Consider the following 26382-nt stretch of genomic DNA (forward strand, 5'->3'; position numbering starts at 1 on the left):
ATGGGCTGAATTCACTTTTAACGTGATAATCGTATCCTGTGGACATATATTGACTTTGAGAAATGCTAAGAGCTCGCATTTTGCTGCTGGCTGGTGGAGCGACTCACGAAAAGGAGAGTGATGCTCCATGTGACTTAATTGCCATTCAGGATGCATTTCTGCAGCTGCTCAAATAATAGGCAGATAGCCAACGACAGCATCCTCTTGATGCTCCGGGACAGTGTTCCTTGTGTAAGAATAAAAATATAATGACTCTAATGTGTCGTTTGGGTTGCTTCACACATCACCTGCAGATTGCCATTTGGAATGTATAATTAGAGCAATGCTCAGAGAGGGGGACAGGAAGTGGGGGCTTAATTGCAATCACTTGGAGGCTGGCCAAACATTTGGAGCACCCTTCTGTGATGTTTGAACTGTGCTGCCTACAGAATGAATAATATACCTGGCTTCTTCCAGATGCTGCACTTTGGGATGTCATTTATATGCCTTGCATGCTCCTCTAGGAAAAAAAATATATCCCTGTAGTTTACTTTGGGGGAAATCTATCTATCTATCTATTCATCAACCATCTATCTATCATCGCAACAGACTGGAACTTTGCCATAATTGTCAAGCTGCCTCAAATTACACAAAAACTCAGCAAGGTAATCTACTATTAGTTCTTTCTTTCTTTCTTTCTTTCTTTCTTTCTTTCTTTCTTTCTTTCTTTCTTTCTTTCAATGTTTATAAACTACACTTTCATAAAAGATTTAAGGTGGTGTACAATATGGGTGGGAACCCAGCTAATAATAATAATAATAATAATAATAATAATAATAATAATAATAATTTATTATTTATACCCCGCCCATCTGGCTGGGCTTCCCCAGCCACTCTGGGCGGCTTCCAACAAAACACTAAAATACAATAACCTATTAAACATTAAAAGCTTCCCTAAACAGGGCTGCCTTCAGATGTCTTCTAAAAGTTTGGTAGTTATTTTTCTCTTTGACATCTGGTGGGAGGGCGTTCCACAGGGCGGGTGCCACTACTGAGAAGGCCCTCTGCCTGGTTCCCTGTAACTTGGCTTCTTGCAGGGAGGGAACCGCCAGAAGGCCCTCGGCGCTGGACCTCAGTGTCTGGGCAGAATGATGGAGGTGGAGATCCTCCTTCAGGTATACTGGACAGAGGCCGTCAATAATTTTTATTGACTTACATGTCAATAAAAATGGTTGATAAAAAATCCCGTGTCATACGTAGAAACATAGAATTGCAGAGTTGGGTGGGTCATCTAGTCTAAGCCCCTGCAATGCAGGAATCTCAACTAAGGCATCCATGACATATGGCCATCCAACCTCTGCTTAAAAACCTCCAGTGAAGGAGAGTCCACAACCTCCCAAGGGAGTCCGTTCCACTGTCGAACAGCTCTTACTGTTATAAAGTTATTCCTGATGATTAGTCAGAATCTCCTTTCTTGTAACTTGTATCAGGTCCCAGATAACCTAGAAAAGCTCTGCTGGATGATCACCTGAGAATGTAATAGAAGCAGTAAGGTAGGATTCCTTTGCTGCCTTTATTGTCACATGGTAGGTACAGTTGTGCTCTCTAAACAGTGCTCAGCTGGCCACGGAGTGAGTTCTTATAAAATAAGTTTAGAAATATGATAAATGATGTAATAAAATAGTATTTTGATATATTTTTGTAGTACAGATTAATGCAGAAATGAATTGGGACTTATGATCACATGCAAAATCGACATGAACCAGAAACAGACTGATCTGTTCATCCCTAACTATGGGAAATTATTATTATGTCTTTCATACCATTTCGGGGGGAACGGATGACCTTCTTTGGCCTTGATTTTATATAGAAGAGAGCAAGAAAATTTGGGAAAGAAATAAAAACCACCCACTGTCCACAAAAGTTTTCTGCAGAGTTTTTATGGTTTCTTGAGGAGACTCTTGAGAGTCCCATGGACTGCAAGAAGATCAAACCTATCCATTCTTAAGGAAATCAGCCCTGAGTGTTCCCTGGAAGGACAGATCCTGAACCTGAGGCTCCAATACTTTGGCCACCTCATGGGAAGAGAAGACTCCCTGGAAAAGACCCTAATGTTGGGAAAGATTGAGGGCACAAGGAGAAGGGGATGACAGAGGACGAGATGGTTGGACAGTATTCTTGAAGCTATGAACATGAGTTTGACCAAACTGCAGGAGGCAGTGAAAGACAGGAGTGCCTGGCGTGCTCTGGTCCATGGGGTCATGAAGAGTCGGACATGACTAAATGACTAAACAACAACAAATTCCACTTATTCAGTCTGCAGTGATGGTCCTCTACAACCTTCACTCTACATCCTTCCTCCTCTGCTTGGTCAGTCTGCCTTTCTCTCCTAGCTTTGCGTATCATCATAGCTCCCAGGAGATACAAGGCCAGAGTATTGTTGATGTCATCCACATAAAAAACCAGCACTGAATTTTAACAGACCCATTAAGAAAAAAAGAGGTTAGACAAGGCACTTAATGGTGTGGTGTTCTGAGTTAATGGAGAAAGTTAAATGTAGCTTTAAGGATAAATGGGCACTAGCTTTTACCATGGGACTACATTTCCTTAGACCTAGTTGAAACAGTTCTCCCTCTGTGCTTCAGTTGTCAAAGCCTCATCTGCATGAACAGGGTATACCAAATCCATTCTGGACAGTAAATGAGGTTGGTGTTTGGGCAACAGAGGCTATATATTCTGCTTCATTGCCTCATTAATACCCCCTTTGACAATTATTTATCAGTTATTTATTTTGTTAGTTATTGCATTCTGAGTGTTGAATCCAGTGCAGCAGTAATAATAATAATAATAATAATAATAATAATAATAATAATAATAATAATAATAATAATTTATATCCCGCCCATCTGGCTGGGCTTTCCCAGCCACTCTGGGCGGCTTCCAACAAAATATTAAAATACCATAATACATCAAACATTAAAAGCTTCCCTAAACAGGGCTGCCTTCAGATATCTGGTAGTGAATTAGTTAATGAAGGGATTTATACGTGTGCAATGGAACTTCTCCCTTCTCCTCCCTATAACCCATGGACCCACTAAATCTGTTCTGAGGTTTTTCCCAGCCCTCCATAGCAGATTTGGGGAAAGGTGAGAATTTCCATTGCACAAGCATAAATCTAATACAAGTGCATTGGATGCTGCCCTGAATTTCCAAATCATAACTCTTTTCTTTTTCCTTTTCAAGCTCAGAAACATTCATCATTTGTGGGGAAGTCAGATATAGCCAAGGTTCATCATCACTTAATTTTTATATTCTTAATCCAATGCCTAATTTTTTTTATGTTGATTACGTTCTTATTTCTGCTTGCTTAAGCTAAATGATTGTTACCATCACAGTTCTTTAAAGGCCTTGCTTTTCTCCAAAACTATTAATATTCCAATGCAACTCAGATAAAAAATCTCATTGCTTTTTGCTCAGCATGTGCCATAACTCCTGAGTTTCTGTACATCATTGTAAAAAGATCAGGGATTCCATCATTTCCCAGGATAGTATTGTTTCTCTTTGTGCACCTAAGCTTCCAACATTTAGTAACATTGATCCTTTATCTTGTTTTTCCTCAGTGCAGTGAATCATTCTAATGCTGGCTCAATATTTAAGAAAATATTTTTGAAGAAAAGAAAAAAGGGAAAGCAAGAAAAAGATGTTACACATTTGCAGTTCTTGCTGGAAAGAATAAAAACACAGTTGTTTTCTTGATGGCTCCTGTTTTCCAAGGCTGCTGTTAATTTTAACGCATGTACTTCCAAACCCTTGTTTTCTTTTCTTTTGCTTCCTTTTTTGTCTTTTCCTTTTGTTACTTTTGCATTCCTGTTTTGAGAAGAATGGTTCATTGTTCCAGTCTCTGCAGTGGAAATTGTGATACAGTATTTGGAATAGCGGTCTTCTAATTTTCTTTGAGCAAGGTATCTTATCTGTTTGTGGTACCAAGGCTGTTCCCAAGATCAACTGATGCAGGTTAAATGGAGAGCCAAACGGGATGTGTGTTTATGTATGTGAGATTTTAATTGAGAAACTAGTGCTGGGGAAAGGCTTAAATCCCCCATATCCACAGCATAATATACCAATATACCTGGTTGGAATCAGGGAGCCCTTGTGGCTTCTAGTTACACTTTAAAAGCAACAACATGGGAGAATCTATTAAGGGATGTTCCATATCGGAAGGTTGGTGGTTCAAATCCGCATGACGGGGTGAGCTTCCACTGCTCTGTCTCAGCTTCTGCCAACCTAGCATTCAAAAGCATACCAGTGCAAGTAGATAAATAGGTACCACTGTGGCAGGAAGGTAAACAGTGTTTCCGTGTGCTCTGGCACTCGTCATAGTCCTCCGTGTGCCAGTAGCAGTTTAGTCACACTGGCCACATGACTCAGAAAGCTGTCTGTGGACAAATGCCAGCTCCCTCGGCGAGTTCGAGCACCGCACCCCATAGTCGCCTTTGACTGGACTTAACCGCCCAGGAGTCCTTCTACCTTAATTTGGTTCTCACCATTCCTACCTTTAACTAGTTTTGATCATGCTATCAGCATACAGAATGGTTCAGTACAGAGGCATCTAAAAAGTGGAGTGGTTATTATAATACACTTAAGTATGTTATCATAGGGACGCGGGTGGCGCTGTGGGTTAAACCACAGAGCCTAGGGCTTGCCGATCAGAAGGTCGGCAGTTCAAATCCCTGCGACAGGGTGAGCTCCCGTTGCTGGGTCCCAGCTCCTGACAACTTAGCAGTTTGAAAGCACAAAAGTGCAAGTAGATAAATAGGTACTGCTCTGGCGGGAAGGTAAACAGCGTTTCCGTGCGCTGTCTGGTTCGCCAGAAGCGGCTTAGTCATGCTGGCCACATGACCCGGAAGCTGTACGCCAGCTCCCTCGGCCAATAAAGTGAGATGAGTGCCGCAACCCCAGAGTCATCCGCAACTGGACCTAATGGTCAGGGGTCCCTTTACCTTTATGTTATCAATAGTTCATGGTCAGATGGTGTGATGGGTAAGAATACTCACCTGAACTACCAACAGCTTAGTCTCTGCTACAGTACTTCCCGGGAAAGAAAGGGGGAGGGCGAACCAGTGGAAAGGTTGGCATAGTGCAAATGTACCATTAAAGTCAATTTGGTGCTCCTGCAGTAGAGACTCTGGCAGGACATGAGCATTGGTAGTTGGCTATCCATGCCAACTCCTGACTCCTTGATAGTTAAGTGGTATGCTGTGCGTGCAAAGGTGTCAGGCTCAACTATCTTCCTAACCCTTATAGGTGAACACACAATTAAGAACATACAACCAATTTACTGGCTTAAATGTTGCAATATTGCTTCACTCAAAGTAAGCTGATAAATAATAATGTCATCTCAAAAGAATCAGCAGAGTTTCACACTGCCAATTAGTCATTGTCTAACAGCAGGTAACTAAACATTCTGAAACAATTCTTTCAACATGTTCCCAACTCCCACATCAGGACAAATCTCCCTGTGGTTTTTCATTTTTCAGTTGTTCCTGTACAATTGGGTTTGATTGACTCTACTTCCAGTACAAAAGAATCAGCTCTACATTTCTCTGGTACGTCACAGTAAATTACTATCCAATCCATATTTATACTCAATAAAATGCAATTTCATGCAGGAAGTTATTTACAACTTGCTGGGTATTAAATTATCTCTTGAAAATGTCTACTAAAATTCTGTCGGTGACTGGAAATGCAGGCCTTGAAAGCTTATATGCTCTTTGACTAATTTTTTTTTTGTCCAGTACAAAATTCTCCATCTCATTCTTGGGGATTCTGCACCAAACTGGTAAGCTGAACTCATGAATCTAACTTTTACTCAGAGAAGACCCGCTGAAATTATTTTTTGTAAATAACTATGTTTCAGTTTTTTAATCACATTTGTTAGCATATTACTATATGTAAACAAGGCCCATTACTTTCAGTACAATATGAAGAAAATAAATCCTAAATAAAGAGAACAGAATTAAATTGAGTACAATCTTGTGACAGATGGGGAACTCTACACAAGCGAACTTAACTGTGCTGGCCTTTGCATTTATAATCCCAGCCTATAAGATATCACCTTTACACAGGCAAAACTCTCCTGAAATCATTTTACTCAGCACAATGAACAAATCAGTGATCCAAAGTATTTTCCTTTAATTTGTAATCATTAACTTATAATGGATACACACGCAATCCTGTTCAAATGCTCATTCACCTGGGAAACTGTGATTGCTTAACAGGGCTATAGATGGCTGCCTCTTGCTAAGTGAAATTGAATTCATAAGACTACATGGCAACAGGCAATCTGATCCTCCTAGGCTCTACCTGTTGTATTCCATTATTTTTAAGTCTGTGTTTTAAGAAGTGTGCCCCAGTAGTTAAGATGAAAGGAGTTAGAGCAGGAGCTGCCAACCTGGCACTTGTTTGTGCCATGGTACGCATGAAAGCTTCTATTGGTGCATCTGGGTAGGTGCCCCGGAGTCTGAACTTTCGCTTCTTTTTAAAGCAAGTCTCTGGCCCTCCTAGAATGTAAATTATGGGGCAACATGTACAGGCACCTTCTATGAGATTTCTGTGGAATGAGTGTGGTGTGGCCACTTCACACATTTTACTTGGTACTTAGGAATGGTGCACCTTGTTGCCATTAGAAAGCAAGAGCGAGTGTGTGTGATCAGTAAGGTGTGATTTCCCCAAGCAGGACCAGCAGGACATAAGTGACTTCCTATGCTAACTATAAAGTTGTCAGGGGCAGCACTCTCTCTTATTTTGTGTTACTGCATGCTTCCCAATGGCAGCCATTTTTTGTGTTAAGCCCCACCCTGCCCCATAGCAGCTATTTTGTGCCTCTTTCAAAACCTGAAATGTGCCCACTGGTCTAAAAAGGTTGAGAACCCTTTAGTTAGAGAAAAGTGGCAGGTGGGGAAAATGCTGAGAATGTGGCTGGAGGTTATGAATAAAGATCTACATTGAAGCGGGTTGGACTACTTCTACAATGGGATCCTCAATTAGATTTTAACCCTTGCTGGATCCAGGAATGAGAAAGGACTCAGGTCCACAGACCTCTCCAAAGTCACACTATATAAATTACTTCAGCAACAGGTTACGGGTCCAGCAGGGGGAGAAATATGTGAGAAATTGCCTTGTGCTGACAAATGAGTGGAGACAGGGGTACCTATACACACTTCTGGTAGACATGCCCAAAGGTGGTAAATTTTGGGAAACTAGTGTTTAATGAGATAAATAAATTACTCATCATCATATCATGAAGTCTCTAGAGCTTGCTTTACTGAATCTGTATTTGAAGAAGAATCAGGATTTGGTGAATAAGCCACTAATTAGATTTCTCTTTATAGGTAGGTAGCCATGTTGGTCTGCCGTAGTCGAAACAACAACAAAAAATTCCTTCCAGTAGCACCTTAGAAACGAACTTAGTTTGTTATTGGTATGAGCTTTCGTGTGCATGCACACTTCTTCAGATTTCTCTTATGGCAGTACCCATGGTTATAGCCACATTCTAGAAAGACTGAAAAGGTGTGAACTTGAATGCTTGGTACAAGAGAGTAGGCATATGAGTATCTTAAGTGTGATTTTTTTTTTGGGGGGGGGGAGTAAAAGCAAAAACACTCCTCTTGATTGTTTCCTACAGAAAGCCTAGCACTATAGTAAGAAAAGGAAAGAGCATATATTTCTGCAAAATCCCATTTGTCACTTTAAGATCATTCAAACTGTAAAATGTTGCTTTCCATCAAGTGTGAAAGGTGTTCATTTGTTTGTGTTGCCAAGGATACATGTGGTAATAACAGGAAAAATATTTCTGGCACGCAATGCACAAAGCTGACAAAAATAAGCCAATGTTAAACCCCATATCAGCTCTACAGCCTAATCCAAACTTTGGCTATCTGATTATACTTTACTGACTAGCTGGCATCAGCCCCTAGGGAGCTTGAGGAAATCCCACTGCTTACTTTGTTCCACTTTGAAATAATGACTTTTAACTACTCACTGACCAAACTTGTCTACTAATCCCATGATCTGGGTTCAAATATTGCTGTTATGATGCTTGTTGAATTACTTCACACCAGTCACTGTCTTTCAGTATAACGTATCTCACATAATTTTGCATCCTGAGAAGAAAGCAAGAGAGGAGCCTAAGCTCATCATATTGGCTCCTGAAGAGGCCACAACTGACTGAATTCTGCTGTTTTATGTTTTATGCTTGTTTTACATTTTGGACTATAAATCATGGGAAATTGGCAGAAAGGAGTGCATAAAAGTACAGTGCATAGATAAATATGCAGTTTGCTGGTTTTGGTGGAACTCAGATAGACAAAATCATCTGCCACCTCAAGCATGTGGTCACCAAAGGTGATGCGTGGACGGCTGGCGACATCCTGATCCAGGATGTTGGTTTTTGTCAGGCTCATGTGGGCCAAATTCCCTGCAGGCTTGGGCAAAATGGTTGATGAGTCTTGGTAGGGCTTCCTTGGAGTGCACTGTCTAGATGGAGGATAGAGGGGTTTGTGAACATGGGAGTAGCCAGGATTTATGTTTGGGGGCAGGCTTCATGTTAGGGAGGGCAGAACCTCAGTTAGTTAAGTATTTTTTATTGATTTACTTGATTTGGGGGAGGCAGCTGCCCCCCTGGCCCCACTTGGCTAAGCCCATGTTTGTGATTGTGTAGTAATTAGCATGCCATGCAAAGGTAAACATTACACATCTGTTGCTTTTGCTTCTGCGACACCCCCCCAACCCACCCCCCCAGCATGTGGCCCTTAAAAAGCTGTTCAGAAAGGAATGCAGCTGTCTTGCTGACAGATATTCCTCACCCCTGCCCTACACAGTGGTACCTCTGGTTGCGAACCGGATCCGTATCTGCACAGGTGCGTGGCGCGATTTGGTGCTTGTGCACATGCACAAAGTGTGATTTAGCACTACTGCGCATGCGCGAGCGGCAAAGCCTGGAAGTAACCCTTTCCGGTACTTCCGGGTCGCCGCGGGACGCAACCTGAAAAAACGTAACATGAAGCAAACGTAACATGAGGTCTGACTGTATGCTAATAGTGAACGTATTTGGCCAGTGGGAATTCCTATTTAACCAAAATGGCACCATCTACGCTTCAAAAAGGAAGTATCCAACTTAGGCAAAAATAAGGCTCAAAGGTTCTCCAAAGTTTGATAGATCTTTAGGAAGGATTCCCCCTCAGCACCAATTGGACACAGAGTGTTGCCTGAGCTGCTGGAAAGCAGAAAACTGGGGAAGGGACAATGGCATATCCCAGAATTTGGCAGCTTGGCTTCCTCAGCAAGCACTCCATGCTGCAACATTTTCTTGCAGGCGCCACTTGAGAGACAGGCGGGCTAGAAAACTTAAACTTGTGATGAAATTCCATTGTAATAATAGAAATGAGTTGCTTTGTTGTTTTTGCCCCCTCGCCTTTATCCCCTTTACTAACGAGCGACTGTGAAAGGAACTCAAGTTTCTAAAACAAACCTAGTTATAAAACTCTTAATGATGAGGCCGGTGATGCAAAAAACAACAAAACGCTGTAACAACCAAACAACCCTTCTAAGCGGGTTCTGGCGGGACCCACGTTCTGCTTGACTCGCTCCAAACCCGTGTTTACACATCGAGTCACATCGTTGTTCTCCTCAGTGCTCCCTCTTTTTTCTTTCGAGCGCCTTGAACGCTCTTGGCAAGGGCGGAGAGGCGCTTCTGGACTTGAGGGAGGGAGGTGGCGCCTCAGGCCGGGAGGCGAGGCCTCCTCGCGGCGTGGTCTTTCGAGGAAGGGCGGGAGCTGGGCGAGGCGGAGGAGGAGGCGGCCGCTGCTGAGGAGACAAGCGGCGGCGGCGGCGGCCCCAGTGGGAGGGGGAAAGCCGAGTGGGCGCCGCCCGGCCGCTTCTGCGCTCTCTCGCCGGCGGGCGGGATAAATGCGGGATTCGGGGCGGCCGCTCGGCTTAGTCGCTGAGCTGAGCGGGAGGAGCAGCAGAGAGGAAGCTCAGCCGCCGCCGCCGCTCTTATTCCCCCGGAGAGGCGCTTCTCCAGCGAGGGCGAGAGAGGTGAGAGCTCCTGGGGGGTGACTTCGCCCTGGGGGTCGCGCTTTCCTCCCTGAGGTCTCCGCCTGGCCCGCCCTTTCCCTTCCCTTTCAATGGGATTTCTTTGCCCCCAGCCCCAGCTTCCAAAAATGAGGGTTTATTTTGGCGACCCCTCTCATCCTGCTCCCCCCCCCCCCCGGCCTGTGTACTTTCCCTTTCTTTCTCGGCTGCTTATCAACTTCATGACTAACTCTTCATTACCCTACGGCAGTTCAGGGAGACACACACATATATATATGAACATTTCCATTAAGGTTGTTCTTTCCTCTTTTTCCGGATTGAATTCTAAGGAGGGGTTGAGTTTGTGGGACGGGGGGCGGCGGCTGGGCAGCCAGAAATAACTGCTGGGTTTGCAAAAGCCCCCCTGTGCGGTTTATTGAGATGAATTCACAAGGGCTCTTTTTGCCCCTCTCCTTCCTCCAAATCTGTCATGTGCGTAGTAAATGAATACGTGTAAATTCCCAAAGTCCACAACTATGCGGTATATCGGGAGTGTGTATGTGTGTTGTTGTTGGTTTTTTTTTGGGGGGGGGGGTAGGAAGAGCTTCCCAATTTAGTTCTCCGATTTCCACCTCCAGAAGAAGGAATGAGTGTATCTGAGATTCCCCTTCGGTACTTTTCTGCTTCCCCTTTACCCCGAATTTTGTGCGGTCAGGGCACCCTTGGAAACATGTCCGGTCAAGTTACTAGCCCCTACGAAAACTTCATTAGCTCACATTCCCGCCAATACTTGTAGCAGGAGCTTCTTCTTTTTTCCCTAGGCTATTCAAAAGAGCCCATTCTTATCCTGGGGCGGGATGAGATTTTTATGTGCTATGGTTGATTGGTAATTTACAAATGTGGCTTAGGGCATCAAAGGAGTGCCATAAAGAGAACAGGTGACTATAATAAAAAGTGGGCGTCTCAGTCCTTACATCTTATGTTGCTCATAGGGTAGAAACGATCTGCAACACAGACAGATGTCCTTGTTTGCCTCTGTAAGGTAATGGTCACCACAGGGAGGCTTTTGAAGGACCTCTAGCTTTTCTTCTCTTGCTGGTGGGTGTAAAAGTGGTAACAGCACAACTGAATTTAATGAAGTTACGCTTCTATAGGGAATATCTAAGAAATATTTAGCGTAGAGCATAACCGTGAATTGAAAGGGAAAATGAGAACATTAAAGAGATGTTCAGACCGGAGTTGATAATTTTCTTACCTTTTGATTTCTCCCCCTCTCTCTGTGTGTCTGGGTTCGAAAAAGAGACTTTTTCTTGAACTATGGGGACACTTGTGAAATAACTGTGAAACTTAATTTGCTTAAAATTAGACAATAATTTGTTTAAAAATAGACAGTACAGTGCATCTCATGGCCTCAGTTGGTAAGAGCCCAATTCAAAATATATTCTGTGAAATACTGGTCTGTGTGTGTGTGGATTCTGCCTAAATCTCTGTAGTGTCCTTTTGTACGAAAGCAAATTATAAATGGCTTACAAGCTATTCACATAGAAGACAGACAGCTTTTGATGCTCTTACATACTTTATTTTTGGAAGTGGAATCTTGAGCTTGAAGCCAAAGAATATTTATTTGTATAAGAATTTCCATTTGGTGTTGAATGTCGCCACAGAATCAAAAGGGCAATTTTGCCTCATTTCTAGCCCTCCTATGTGCAAAGATGCTCGACATGCCCAGTAATAACTTGTGTGGACACTTTAAAAAAAAAAGAAGACGGGAGGAACACATTATTTGTTAGAAAGATATGTTTTTTAAAATTGGCAGTTTCTATCCAAGACCCATCTGTTCCGGACTTGCTTTCCCCCCAAATAGATTTATAATAGGACAGAGGACATGGCTGCTGTACTGGTATCTGAAGTCTAAAGTACAGTCAAAAACTTGACTGTATTGGTTTTTAAAGAGCTTGCTGGAAGATATTAGTCAAGCAGTAATTATGAGAGTAGGGTATAGTATCAGAATAGTTAACTGCACTGCAACTAAGAACTGTAGGTCATCTAGCATGTAATGCTCTAAAACTATATTTTGAGGGCACAGCAGCATTACACATGCCCTAAGGACATCATAAGAAGCTGCTGGATCAGGCCAATGACCCATCCTGTTCTCACAGTGATCAGCCAAATGCTTCTGGGAAACTTTCACGCAGGATCTGAGCCCAAAAGCACTCTCCCCTCCTATGGTTTCCAACAAGTGATATGCAGCATCATTACTAACCTCTAGCCATGGAGGCAGAGTGTAACTAACATGTCATTGTTGGTTGGGTGTAACATTCTTGAATAAAGGCTGGAACTGTGTTTTTGTCATCATCTTCTTGAGCCATCCTACCTGAATTGAAAGGAAGGGCTTTTCTGGTGGTGGGAACCTAAACAGTTAGTCGGAAATGGGATGAACCTTTTGTCCACTCATTCATGGAAGTGGAATGTCTTTTCTAGTTAAAACTTGGCAAGGCGTTTGGCTCTCTAACGAGCAATTGCCGACAACATCCTTTGAGTAACTGCTTGAAGTGAAGAATTAGGTCAGCCACAAAGTACATGCTCTAGAAAGGCAACATTTCTTTCTCCAAAACAGTTTTAGAGTCCACCTGAACAATTAAGAGCGCATCCAAGACTTGCAATGGAATAAATAATAGGCACAAAATAAACAGTAGTATTGGTTTATAGATAGTTTTCTGGGGGTGTGCATATTTTGGCCCTGAGAGAGGTTTGAGCTTCCTTATTCACTGAATTTCAGTAGAAGCTATTTTAACACAGTTCTTGCATTTTGTTCCAAGTATAACTATAGCTGACAATTTGTCTTGCATTCACTTGCTAACCTCACAGGTCTGTGTGAACATTTTGGAAACTGAAATAATTTGAGATGGGACCTGTGCAAATTGGAACGGTGGTATACTTTCAGGATTAAAAATGTATCCTACTTAAAATTTTAATAATAATAATAACTTTACTGGATCTTCTCTTGAAGATATGGGCTGGATTAGCTCTTTATTTACACGACAATTTATTGTTGTAAGCAGTTGTGTTCTAATTCTTAAGTTTTGGCATGCTTTTAATAGCTTGCTGCTTTTTTCTGAACAGGGATGTTTATGTTCGTTGCATCTTTGATAACATTCAGTGCCTTTTCACAGGTAGTGAGCAGATAAACAATATGGCACCACATAAATTAATATGGGTGTTTTAGGAACAGTTAATTCTGCATCATCAATCCTTTTAGTGTATTGTTGCCTTGTAAAACACTGTATTTCACAAGATAAGGGACAATAAAAGAAAGCATCATGGTGAAGGAACATTTGAAGAAATTAAAGGTTGTTTTCGACCTGGTAGCAGTTAGTAACCAACAAATATTTCGCAATGCATCAAAATACCGTCATCACTGCATGTTTCGCAAGAACACAACTGTAAGGCTTTAGTTCTCTTTACATAGCATTTGATAGGATTATCAGCATGTCAAATGAGTGTGCTGAAGGAAACATTCTAGATTGGTGTTTCAAATAACTTTCTTCTTACCAGTGGAATTTTGGTTTTTCAATTGGGAGCAAACATTTTGGACATGGACAAGGGTGGTCTCCCTCCTCATACATCAGTCTTCCTCAACCAATGGTTGTAGTGGCTGGACTAGATGGGAGTTGACTCCAAAACATCTGGAGGGTACCGTATTGGCTACCTCTGATTAAAACATCTGGAGGGGCACCAGGTTGAAGAAGGGTGTCATAACACCATTTGGCCTATCTAGAGAGATACTTAAACAAGCTTTCACATGTGTTCTAGACATCTTGACTGCGTCCTTCAATGATGAGTAATTATTGAGCATTTTATGGATCATAGCTATATTTTCCATATATAAATTAGTAGGTAAGACTCCCACTAATGGCAGCAGCATTAATGCAGATTTTTATATTTCCAAATGGTGGAATAATGGAATGTGCAACTTCAAAGGAGAAGTGTTTCTTCAAAGCTTATTTTTCTATAGTAGTAGTAAACATGGTGATGACTGGTGCTAAATCATAAGCCTCTTCAATACAGATTTCTTAGCTTTCTTCTGATGACTGCTAATGTACTTTACTGAGTAATTACACCTTCTTACTGTCAAGGTTTGCATACACTGGCGGAAGAGATTAAAAAAAATTGTTTTGTTTTCACATAGCCTTCCCAACCTTGTATCTTTAAGTTGACAGTAGAACTGTCGGTTTTGACAGCTTAGTTATACATAATAAATGAGGGCTCCAAACATATTTTGAATAAACTCACTTTAGTTGGAGACAAATATTACTTATTTCGTGTCCTCCATCAAGGAGGAAAAATACATTTATGTATTTAGAAAGGTTCATGCTCTGAATGGTTAGTGAATTCATCTGCATGTAAGAGTGCCCTCTGCTGTCTAAGCTAGCTAAAGGAGTGCATCTACTTTGTTCTCTGTTTTGAGTATCTATTTTTGTTTAGATAAAATAACAATACTGTATCCTGATGTATAATTTGTCAATACATGTGGAGCAAAGGCAGAAATCTATGTTAATGTCTTAAATGTCAAAATATTTCTGTCACTTACTCTCTTATTGCAAATAGAATAAGAATAATTTCAATAGAATGAAAGCTCTTGAAATAGTTATTTGCATGCAAAATATATTTTGTTTAGAATTTGAATGGTTTTGCGTCCAGACTACTACTACTCCCAGAAAGTTAAGGGTAAATGGTATGAGTCTCATTCTGCCCCGAGGCTAAAAATTGTTGGTCTGAAGTAGCATCAAATATAAACAATATTGTGAAGGGCAACTTTAAGAAAAAACATCTAGATGCTTTGCATTCAACAAGAGGAAAACAAAATAAATATATTTGAGAAAGAATGTTTAAAGAACTTTGGGATAGCAAACAGAAGGGGCATAGGATTAGTTAAAATCCTTTTGCAATTTTGTGAGAATATGTGAATATGATTCTCTTTTATGAAGGACCATGCGGGATTTGACATCTTTCCGCAGGGCCTGCAAGACAGAGCTTTTCGCCTGGTCTTCGGCTTAGACTCACTCCCCTTATATGGGATTTGGTATATAAATTTTCCCTTTGCTTTTTTGCTGGCCCAAGTAGGACCAGCATGGATAGCTGGCTTGGGTGAATATCCGATGTTTCCTCCCTTTATGGTCTTGATTTATGGGCTACTACTAAAATGAGGCTGTATTTTAAGCCGTATTTTAATTAACCCCCCCATTATGTTTTATTGTAATTTATATTTGGTGTTAGCCGCTCTGAGCCTGGCCCTGGCCGGGGAGAACAGGGTATAAATAAAAATTTATTATTATTAATAGATATATAAATAAAGTGGGTTCTTTAATAGCTCCCTTCTTTCAGTTATATGATATTCACTACTTTATATTGGCTCATTTTCTTCTTTTTCTCTTTATTTTTTATTTGCTGACATATTAATATGGATTATCATAGTAATTATTGCTATTTAAAATTAATTTATAATTTCATGTATTTTTGCAAATTGTGCAGTTATTGCTTGAATTTCTGTTTCAGTTAAAATAAAATATCAATAATAAATTTTTCCTTCTAGATTTTTGCAGGCTTGAGGTTTTTCACCTTTTTCTAAAATAATCCTGAATTTCACCTATCCAGTAACTTTAATACAGTGTGTGTGTGGGAGGGGGGTAGAATAGGAATCTGAAAACTTGACTACCAAGTAGCTGCATTTAATTTATATTCCTAGTCAGATTTTCTGGGCAAAACCCTCAAAGTTTAGAACATTTTTTTTTAAAAAAGAACCTTAAAAACAATATATGATACATGATTAATTAGGACAGTGTTTCCCAACCTTTTTTGGGCAAAGGCACACTTGTTTCATGAAAAAAATCTCGAGGCACACCACCATGCCAGATGGGGAAAGGTCACTTTTTACTTATGTAAAATAAAAATAAAAAAATAGTAACAGCATAGAAGGTAATGGTTAGGCTAGCATCCCTCTTCCAAATATGCTAGGTTTTTATTTGCAGGGACTGTTCTACATGGGAAAGCATTCAGCACTGTCATTCTCCCATCTGCCATCTGAATTGGTACTATTCTGGGTCAACTTACTCTGCTGCATGTGTAGATGAAAATGGCACCAAGTGTGGGGGAGGGGGCAGAACAGGTTTCAGATACAGGATATTAAGCATACACGTACTTCAGATTGAACTGGTTGCTTGCTTTGCAAGTTTTCATTTCCCAAATGACTGCCTTGGCAAGCGCAATACCTACCAGGCTCAACGCCGGTCTCGCGCTGCCGCTTCCCGCGCTCTCAAGGACCCGGGAGGAGGAAGGCGTGAAGGGAATCCCGAAGGCGCGAAAACCTCGCGCATGTGCAGGCCTTCCGCCTGCGACAGCCCAGTAGGCCGGCCAAAGCGACCGGCGATGGGATGTGGGAGGGAGCTCGCTTGCCGTCCCGCGTGTGCCTATGTGGGGCACATTACAGCCCCGTGACGTCAGCGCCACGCAGGCAGCCAGGCAGGCAGACGGCGAGAGCCCCGCGCTGGGCGGCCTCTCCTCGCCGCCACCGCCCCGCCTCTCGCCGCCCGACTCGCCCGCCTCCCTCCCACGGCACACCAGGCAACGTCTCGCGGCACACTAGTGTGCCGTGGAACACCGGTTGGGAAACACTGAATTAGGACAACAGTTAAGAAACATTTTGTCTAATGGATTTCTGGGGAAAACAATGTGTCATGAATAAGTTTTGTGGTGCAAAACAGGCATATAAAACTAAAAGGCTCTAGTAAAAAAGATGTTTTGGGGAAGTAGTAATGAAAGGGACAGTTCAGAAACCACAGGAAGAGCTATGTATATTTTTAGTATAACTTTTTTCCAATTACAATAATGAGAGAGTACTAAAAATGTGGTGTGCATTGTGTCTCTACTTTGTTGTGAAATTTTCAGTAACCACTCATCTAGCTGAAGCTTTAGATTTGCGTTTCTAGTCAAGCAAAGTCTATATATCTGAAATTAAATCCACTATAATAACGTTTATTGAACAGAGTTGCATCTACCAGCAGAGCAGTTTTCACCACTAGTGCTTGATCTCGTAGCCACAACGGCTCCTGCCACATGTAGCTGCTGTGACCACTTTTCCATTTTGTTCTTCAGCTATTTTGGCATAGGCTGTTATTAGTTATCTGTTCGTCTTCCTCACTTCTCAGTGTGTCTCAGAGTAGATTCTCCTGTGCCCAAATAACTTTGAGTCAAGGAACCACAGGGCAGCTTGTACAAAAATTATGGTGTGTTGCAGGTTAACAGATGCTGCAGGAGGACAAATGGTCAGATGAAGACTTTCTATGATGCTTGTAATAACCTGATAGATTAGCCAATGTGGAGCCCTCCAGATACTTTGGACTGCAACTCCCATCATCCCTGATCCCTGGGCATTCTGGCTGGAGCTGAGGGAGTCCACAACATCTAGAGGGCAACATGTCTGCTACCTCTCGACTAGGCATTATACAAGAATTGCAATTTGCTACAAGTAGACCATTGAAGTTTTGATCTGACACCGAGGAGGAGGATGAATCTAGCATGTGTGTGGTATTGATGAATTGGAGAGACTTTGGAAGAACAGAAGGAGTGAAAAAAATGAGGCGTTTCTGCATTTGGTTTAACTGTTGACCAGTTTGGCATTCTGTATGCAACTATTTTGAAGCCGCCTTTCTCCCCTAAATTAATCATTGTAGGTAAGGAAGTGCTGGTTCTGGGAATACGGTGCAAGCCTGAGCATTATAACACAGGGAAGGATTATATTGGCAGCTCCAACCATAAACCATGTAGCACTATAGAGGTAGAGAAGCTATATGTGCAGCTCCTAACCTGAACAGTGTGGAGGAAAGTGTTCTCCCTCTTGTTGCTGGTTGGGGGAATTCTGTGTGTGTGTTCATGCTCTTTGTTGAAAGGGGTGAGGGTGCAATTGGCCTTTCTGAGATTAGCTCTTCCTCTGTTTTTATGAAAGGTGTTTGCACTGGCCTTCAGAAACTTTCCTCCTTCCTTAATTTATAGCTGATGGAACCTTTACATTTGCCATCAAGCATGACCTTGACTCCCTCTTATGGAAAGCTGCTTAATGTGAGATTTCCAAATGCTATTCCTAGCATTCTCACTGAAATTCTTTCCTGGGTTCTTGGTCTACAGTTTAACTACACCTCGTGGCAGGATTGTGCCCCACAGATGATGCCACAAATTATGCTTATGAAGCCTAGTGCTTAAGTCTGAAACTTTTATCTTTCAAGAGAAGATTGTATTTGACATGTTTCTGCTTTTTTAATTTTCTGTAGGCAGTGAGAGCAGACTGACTTTTTTTCTTGCTGCAAAATTGTCTTAGCAGCACTGACATAGTCATGTGACACTTGTATTTATGCTTAATTCTCAGGGGTAAAGTCTGAAATCTTTGAGGCGTGCATTATTTTTTAGCTGCAACAAAGCTCTAAAATGGATATTATCACGATCATTTTTTAGTCTTGCAATTATTTATTATGGGAATGGTTGGCCACCCGTGGTTTCTCCTTTCCGTTTCTCAGGCATATTGCTTCAATTACACAGACACTATCTCTCCTGTCTGGGATTATTCTGGTGTTATATCTTCCAGTGTTGGTGCGAGAGCGAGAGCGAGAGCGCAAACATGGTGCTAACCCTGTTTCATAGGGTTAGGGGAAAGGCCACATTAACCTCTTTTCAGTTGTAACTATTTTGAGGAAACTTGAGGGTAAACAGGTAGCTTTAACTCAGGCACCCCCAAACTCAGCCCTCCAGATGTTTTGGGACTACAAGTCCCATCATCCCTGACCACTGGTCCTGTTAGCTAGGAATGATGAGAGTTGTAGTTCCAAAACATCTGGAGGTGGCCGAGTTTGGGGATGCCTGCTTTAACTCTTTAATAAAAAAAGAGGAAGGTTATCATGGGCGTTCCCTAAATGGTCTGTATTGGGAATGTTGCAATTTAATTTGTTTGCCATCTTGACTGTGGATCAGTGAAGTACTCAGGTTTGTAGATGACACCAGATTATTTTAATAGACAAGCTGTTGTTTGGTGGTAAAGCATATGGTAGTGCATGTGGAATGTGCTGTAGGTAAAGGTAAAGGAACCCCTGACCATTAGGTCCAGTCATGGCCAACTCTGGGGTTGCGGCGCTCATCTCGCTTTATTGGCCTAGGGAGCCAGTGTACAGCTTCCAGGTCATGTGGCCAGCATGACCAAGCCGCTTCTGGCGAACCAGAGCAGCGCACGGAAACGCCGTTTACCTTCCCGCCGGAGCAGTACCTATTTATCTACTTGCACTTTGATGTGCTTTCGAACTGCTAGGTTGGCAGGAGCAGGGTAATATCATGCAATTCCATTTAAAAGTACCTCTAGTCGCAGGGCTGTGAAATACCTTGGAATGACAGCAGCTCTTTAGAGTAGGGATAGCCAGTTTGTTTGTTTGTTATTACAACTTCCATCAGCTTCAGCTAGCATGGCCAGTTGTCAGGTTGTAGTCCACAACATTTGGATCAGGTGTGTGGAATATTTGGCTCTCCAGATGTTGCAGAACTCCAGCCTCCATGGACAATAGCCAGACTTAATCCTGGATCTTGGGGGACCTTTAGAAACAGTATGGGATATAGCTAGCTGAAGAAAGAAGAGAAATTGAAAGAAACCACCCCCCTTCCAAGAATGGAGGAGCAACATGGGATCCTCGCCAATGTAGTGGCCTCTTACTTAAGCCCTCTGCTGAAAGCTTATGAATGGTTCATTTCTCTTTATTACTGGAAATATGTGCCCTCGATAATTTCACATGAATCTAATCTAGCCAATAAAGTCTGTTCCAGGACTTGCTTTCTTTATAATGGGCACACTACAGTCATATTGACTGTGTTTGGTACTCCTTTCATGATAAGATAAATGTTCCTTTTTTTTTTTTTTTGCTCTTTGTTCTGCTTCTAGTGACCAGATGTGTAGGTGAATATTTTCATTGATTGCTACAATTTATTTGGCTCTTGAGAAGAGAACACTACCCCACCTTTCCCAATGGCTTTTCCATCTGGATGGCAGTTTCAAATCTCATCTTAATAGAACATTTAAAAAGTGAGAAGGGTACTTGTAAAACTTTCCTAAGCTATAATTAGGAAGCTGGAGGTTTTCTCTGTGCAGTAAACAGTAGTTTAGCAGTAAATTGAGCCATTATTCAAACAGAACAGAGTACAGTTGACAGCTATGTCTGCATGTCAGCCCATTTCACAGTTACTTGCTTAACTCACATCTCATAAAGTGGAATAAATGTTTATTTGCTAATTATAAGTAAAACTGTCTCTCACCCACCCAACCCTAATCTTTCTACAAAGTACTGCTGGTGGTCAACAAAAGAGATTTAAAGACTGTCTTAAGGCAAAATTTAAAAATGTAGTATAAACGCCAACAATTGGGAAACACTTGCCTGCGAGCACTTCAATTGGAGAACAGCCTTTACCAAAGGTGTCATGGGCTTTGAAGACACTCGAACTCAGGACTCAAGGGAGAAACGTTCTAAGAGGAAGGCACGCTTGGCAAATACACACCGTGATCAACTCCTGCCCAGAAACCAATGTCCCCACTGTGGAAGTACGTGTGGATCCAGAATTGGCCTCCACAGTCACTTACGGACTCATTGTTAAAACTGCGTTTATGGAAGACAGTCTTACTCGGCTACAAGTGATCGCCAAAGAAGAAGACATTTATAGTATAACAAGTTACATATTGTAGAGGCAAACTTATATGCCTGATTTTGGAGGGTGGAAATCCTTTTGGCTCTGTACCATTCCTTTAACCCATATCATCTGAATTCAGAACAAGCTGAAACTCATGATTTTGGGGGTGGAGACAGGGGGAGAGGCACGTGAATGAACAATCTTAAAGTGTCCTGAAGTAGATGGAAGCTGTGCAGTTTTAAGTGTTCAGTGAAAGGTTGCAAAAATTGACTTCAGTAAAAACAAAAATTTGAAATATTAAAGTTGTAGTTCACTGGAGATCTCCCTATAGCCTTTCAGATGCTGTTTGACTCGAAACTCCCATCAGGTCATGCTAGCAGGGACTGGTGGTATCTAAGAGACAAACAGCATCTTGAGAGCCACAGGTTCTCCACTCCTGTTGCAGAAGAATGCAGTGTGCCTAAAATTAAAATAGGAAAGAAGAATCTGGTCCCAGGCATGATTTCTTGCATTCTGTGGCAGCAGCAACTTCAGAGGTGTAGAAGCATTTTCAGATGGTTCAGAGAGAGAATTATTACTTGAATTTTGAGGTTCTCTCACAACACACACACACACATGCATACTCATTTGTTTTTCTGTGATGTGATCTCACATAGCGGAATGTTGTGTGTGAATGACACAACCATGTGGTAGGGACAGATTGAGTGGTATTTTCCCATGTAGTCAGCATGATATCGCAATACAGAAAAGCAGCTCCCACGCAACTGCAGCTAGGTGTGAAGGGCACCTGGGACTTGCTAGCTTGTCAGCAAATAGTCTGTTTTGACGACACTGTGCCAGTGAAGCCACAAGTTCAGCCACTACTTTCGGAAAATCTGAGCAGTGTTAAACCTGTTACCAATAATTGGGGTTTGTTTTGGGTTTTCCATTCATTCATTCTTACTCACTCCCAGTTCTTTCTTCTTCTGTTGCTGCATATTATCCTAGAAGAGCCCCTCAACTTCATGTCTAGGATATTCTGGCATATTCAACGAAGAAGGCAACTTTTTATAGTTTACAGAGTAGGGATGGAAGGTTATATCACTTCTGGTTCTCTCAGTGTCTAGTTTTCCAATCTTCAGTCCACTTCTCTACAATGTGCAACAATTTGCTTTTTTACATATAAAAAAACATCATGGAAATTATTTATCAGTTTTGTGCAAATTTCTCCGAATAAACACATTTTGAAATGCAGGCTTGATTGGTATACATATTTTTGCAAGCAGTTTTCCCTAGTACAATTGATTTTTCTATTTTTTTTTCATTAATATTTTCTTTTTGATGCACACTTTGCCATAGATTATGCATTTTTGTAAACACTGGTTGGGGAATTGCATTGCAAAATTTGGATGAGTGCAAATTTTGAAGGCTATCTGTGTTTCATTTCATATATGGAGAGGTAGGAGTCTGGATGCGTCATTTTCTCTTGAATCCAAGGCAGTTAACTCATTGGAACTCACATTTTTTTCAAGCATTTCAAGATGGAAGGGGGTGGGATTAGGGAGATTTTAAGAAGAGAACAGAAACCTTCTCTATGCTCAAGTAGTAGCAAGAAGAAAGCATTGAGTGGAAGATAATGGACTTTCATAGCTGATTAGGGCACATCTCTATCGCTTGCTTATAGGACATAGAACCAACTCCTAAGAAAAGTTTAGGAGAAGAGCATAGTAGATTCAAGAATACAATCCTGTCTGCCACAAGCCCAGAATGTAGAAGGAACATTTTTAAATTTTTGGTAATGGTAATACTTAAGTTTCTAATGCAATCAAATCAGCAGGGTATAAAGCCCAGTAGCTTACCAACTCTTTATAGAGCCAAATAAGTAAGATTCTGATATTTGGGCCACTGAGCCTAGGACTTGCCGATCAGAAGGTTGGTGGTTCGAATCCCCAAGATGGGTTGAGCTCCCGTTGCTCGGTCCCAGCTCCTGCCAACCTAACAGTTCGAAAGCATGTCAAAGTGCAAGTAGATAAATAGGTACCGCTCCGGTGGGAAGGTAAATGGCGTTTCTGTGCACTGTTCCAGTTTCACCAGAAGCGGCTTAGTCATGCTGGCCACATGACCCAGAAAAACTGTCTGCGGACAAACGTTGGGCCTCGGCCAGTATAGCGAGATGAGTGCCACAACCCCGGAGTCATCTGCAACTGGACTTAACTGCCAGGGGTCCTTTACCTTTACAACAAGTTTGTAAACCATAGTTAGGATTTGATTTAATATACATGTCTAGGTTAGCAGTCTGAGCATGATTTTCAATCTCTATAGAGTGACTGGACTATTTCCTGTACATAGTGCAAAATCACACATATAACCAATAAGACAGTTGTAGCCAGCATGGGTAGTCTCAGTCAGCATGACCAATGATAAGGGCCACTGGGAGTTGAAGTCTAACATTGGAAGGCACTGTAGTGGTTACTCCTGATATAAAAACACTTCATGTGCTTTAAAATGCAACCCTAAATACCTTTTCTGACTTCAGATCCTGAACTGATGACTTAAGCTTGTCATCAATCTTGTTTTTTATTCCTTCTAGACTCTTTATTATATAACAGTAGTCAAGGTTTTTTTTTTCTTGTGAAAGGCTAGCTCTAAGGGTGCTGGATTTAAGGTCTGAATTTGTGGGGATAAATAAAGGCATATGACTTTCAACCAATGGGGACAGTACCTGCAAATAAGTGCTATAGAGAACTGACGTGCTTCTTCTGCTCAGTCCTTAACTTTGTCTGCTTCCCCCTCTCCTTTTAGATTGTTTTGGGTTAGGAATCATGAACGGGCGTCTTCCTCTCCTCTTTGCTGCCTTGATTTCTGCGTGCCTTTGCTTCCCACCGAGTCCTCTGTCTCTTGAGGAACTGGGCTCAGACATTGGGATCCAAGTTTTTAATCAGCTGGTCAAAAGCAGGCCGAAGGAGAATGTTGTGGTTTCCCCGCATGGAATTGCATCCGTACTTGGAATGCTTCAACTTGGAGCCGATGGCAAGACAAAGAAACAGCTAACAACCGTGATGAGATACAGCGTAAATGGTCAGTTGTTTTGATCTGTTGTTGTGGGCTTTGGGGTCTTTGTGTTCTTATGGGAAATTGCGGTATAGGTGAGAATTATTTTAGTCACTGATACAAAGTGGGTTTGATAGCAAGAACAGTAGATACTGTGTTTGAGAACACTAGCCAGTTATCTTGGTCTAGTGTGTATTAAATAAGTGACAGTGAAGCAGTATCTCTAATACCCGAAGGCATCTTTGGGCACAGTGTGAAGCATTGATGCTAAACACAGTAAGTTCAACAAGGACTGTCCTCGTGGTTCCAAAGAAAACAGAGTTGAGTATCATTGACAGGCTTGTAGGGGATGAATAAAATGCCCCTTTATGTGGGACTGACAGCTTTTCATGCCTGCCTCCAGATGTTGACTAAAATATCCCTGCATTTAGTGATAAATCCCCACAGTACTGTTGTGGTATCAAACTGTACAGCCTTTCCAAAGTTCTGCTTTTCTGCTCAGGATCTTTCTTTTGTCAGGCTGCATTCCTGACACTGGCAGGCATCAGGGTTGCATTCCTAGCCAGTAACCCTCCCTTGACAGGAGCTCACTAGACCTTGTTGCCTCCCTGGGTGTTTTGCAAGTGCCAGTATGATTTACAAGCACATTTCAGAATGGTAGTACAGTGGTGCCTCGCAAGACGAAAAGAATCTGTTCTGTGATTTTCTTCGTCTAGCGGTTTTTTCATCTTGCGAAGCAAGCCCATTGACGTATTGGCGAATTAGCGCTATTAGCGGCTTTTAGCGGCTTATCGGCTGATCGGATCAGCTGATAAGCGGCTTAGCGGCTTAGAAAAAAGGGGGAAAGGGGGGAAAAACCGCAGGAACTCACAAGACATTGTCGTCTTGCGAAGCAAGCCCATAGGAAATTCGTTTTGCGAAGCAACTTCAAAACGGAAAACTCTTTTGTCTAGCGAGTTTTCCGTCTTGCGAGGCATTCGTCTTGCGGGGCACCACTGTACCACCGTAAACATAACTCACTCTATCAATACTTTCCTCCCCAAAGATACTAATTATAATGGAACATTTCCCTATGCCTACTGAAACAAGAATGCTTTAATGTACTAGCAAGTACACTATTGCACCATGACTTATTTTTTCTTTCGGGAAATAGAAATCACATATTGCTGAGTCCTTTTCCAAACCCTGAAGATAAGAACTCTTTTGTGGAGTAATCTTGAATACCAAGAATTGTATACCTAATAGATCTATTTAAATCATCTGCAAGCATCTTGGTCCGCTGATATTTTTTCCTGATTATATTCAGACCATTCTGGTCACGGAACTCCCTACACCAAAGTTTAAGTACTGTACTTTTCCCCAGCCACTTTGCATTGGAACGCCAAACAGCATGACCCCTTCATGGTAGGCAAAGCAATTCCTTTCATGGAACTATAGGCCCTAGAGTATGTCTTTAGTAAACATGGTTTAGCAAACAGAAGAGCTAGCAGCAAGTCACAGCCTAGTTCTATCATTTGCCCACAGTGAATTGCTTAAATAAATTGGTAGCAGTGCCCAGAATTTGCTCTGAGGGTGCACAATGGGTAAAACGGCAATATTGCAACCAACCCAAGTGTAGCACTGTGATTATATTCATGCCCACAAACAGTGGGTACCTTTCTCAAGGATGCTTTATCTCTCTTGCAGCTCATCTGTTAAGTGCATTTGATCGATCTGTTGTCTTGGTACATTGCTTGAACTTCGAAAAAGGGGCTGTCTGTTGGGCATGTTCCATAATGCCTAAGGTTTGCTCGGCTCTGGAATCCAAACGCATTTGGAAGTAGATTCCACTGGAATAATTGGAGCTTGCCTCTGAATGAACATGCCCCTGATCACAGGTTTAGGTGGCTTCTAAACATGTTTGTGTGCTTACTAGTGCTTATTTTGAAGAGGATATTTTAAGCATTTATTATTTTTTTAACTAAAGATTCTTGCTTGTTTTTCAATCAGGAGTTGGCAAAGTACTGAAGAAGATAAACAAAGCCATAGTCTCAAAGAAGAATAAAGATCTTGTCTCAATTGCAAATGCTGTCTTTGCAAAAAGTGGCTTGAAACTGGAAGTGCCTTTTGTTTCAAGAAACAATGAAGTCTTTCAGTGCAATGTTAAGAGTGTGAACTTTGAGGACCAGAACACTGCATCTGATACTATCAACCAGTGGGTCAGAAATGAGACCAAGGGTATGTGATACCAAACAGCTAACTTGTCTCTCCCCTCCCCTCCCCCCCCCCCGCCTTGTTATCCCATCTGTCTTGTTTCTGCTCTGGTTATTAGATTTATCTCTCTTCCCACTCTTATTCACTACTACTAACATGTAGACCATAAGCTACTTGGAGAAGGAACTGCTCTGTTTTGATTTGGTTATAATGTAAAGCACATTGATGGAGTAGAATAGTAATAAAAAGTGTCTTGGATTGGGCAATATACCTTTGCGTCCCTGGTCCCCAGCACCCCTGACTTAGTGAACAAAGCAGGTAGAACACAGTGTTTGGGGTCAAATAAGGCCACAACTTTCTTAATTACACATGTTAAGAGGTTTGGCATAGACACTGGGT

At 41.8% G+C, this 26382-nt stretch overlaps 1 protein-coding gene across 1 annotated transcript in view; it reads left to right on the forward strand.

Moving 5' to 3' along the window:
* The first annotated feature begins 9862 nt into the window (after window positions 1–9862).
* The window catches only part of SERPINE2 (serpin family E member 2), a 37854-nt gene continuing 21334 nt past the window's right edge, over window positions 9863–26382 (forward strand). Inside the window, exons 1-3 of the mRNA XM_081192701.1 lie at window positions 9863–10074; window positions 23542–23817; window positions 25780–26007. Coding sequence (XP_081048827.1) covers window positions 23562–23817; window positions 25780–26007 — 484 coding nt within the window. The 5' untranslated portion in view covers window positions 9863–10074; window positions 23542–23561. The remainder of the gene's footprint in view (window positions 10075–23541; window positions 23818–25779; window positions 26008–26382) is intronic.

This window comes from Podarcis bocagei (assembly GCF_964188305.1).
Source record: "Podarcis bocagei genome assembly, chromosome: 4".
Classification (NCBI taxonomy): Eukaryota; Metazoa; Chordata; class Lepidosauria; order Squamata; family Lacertidae; genus Podarcis; species Podarcis bocagei.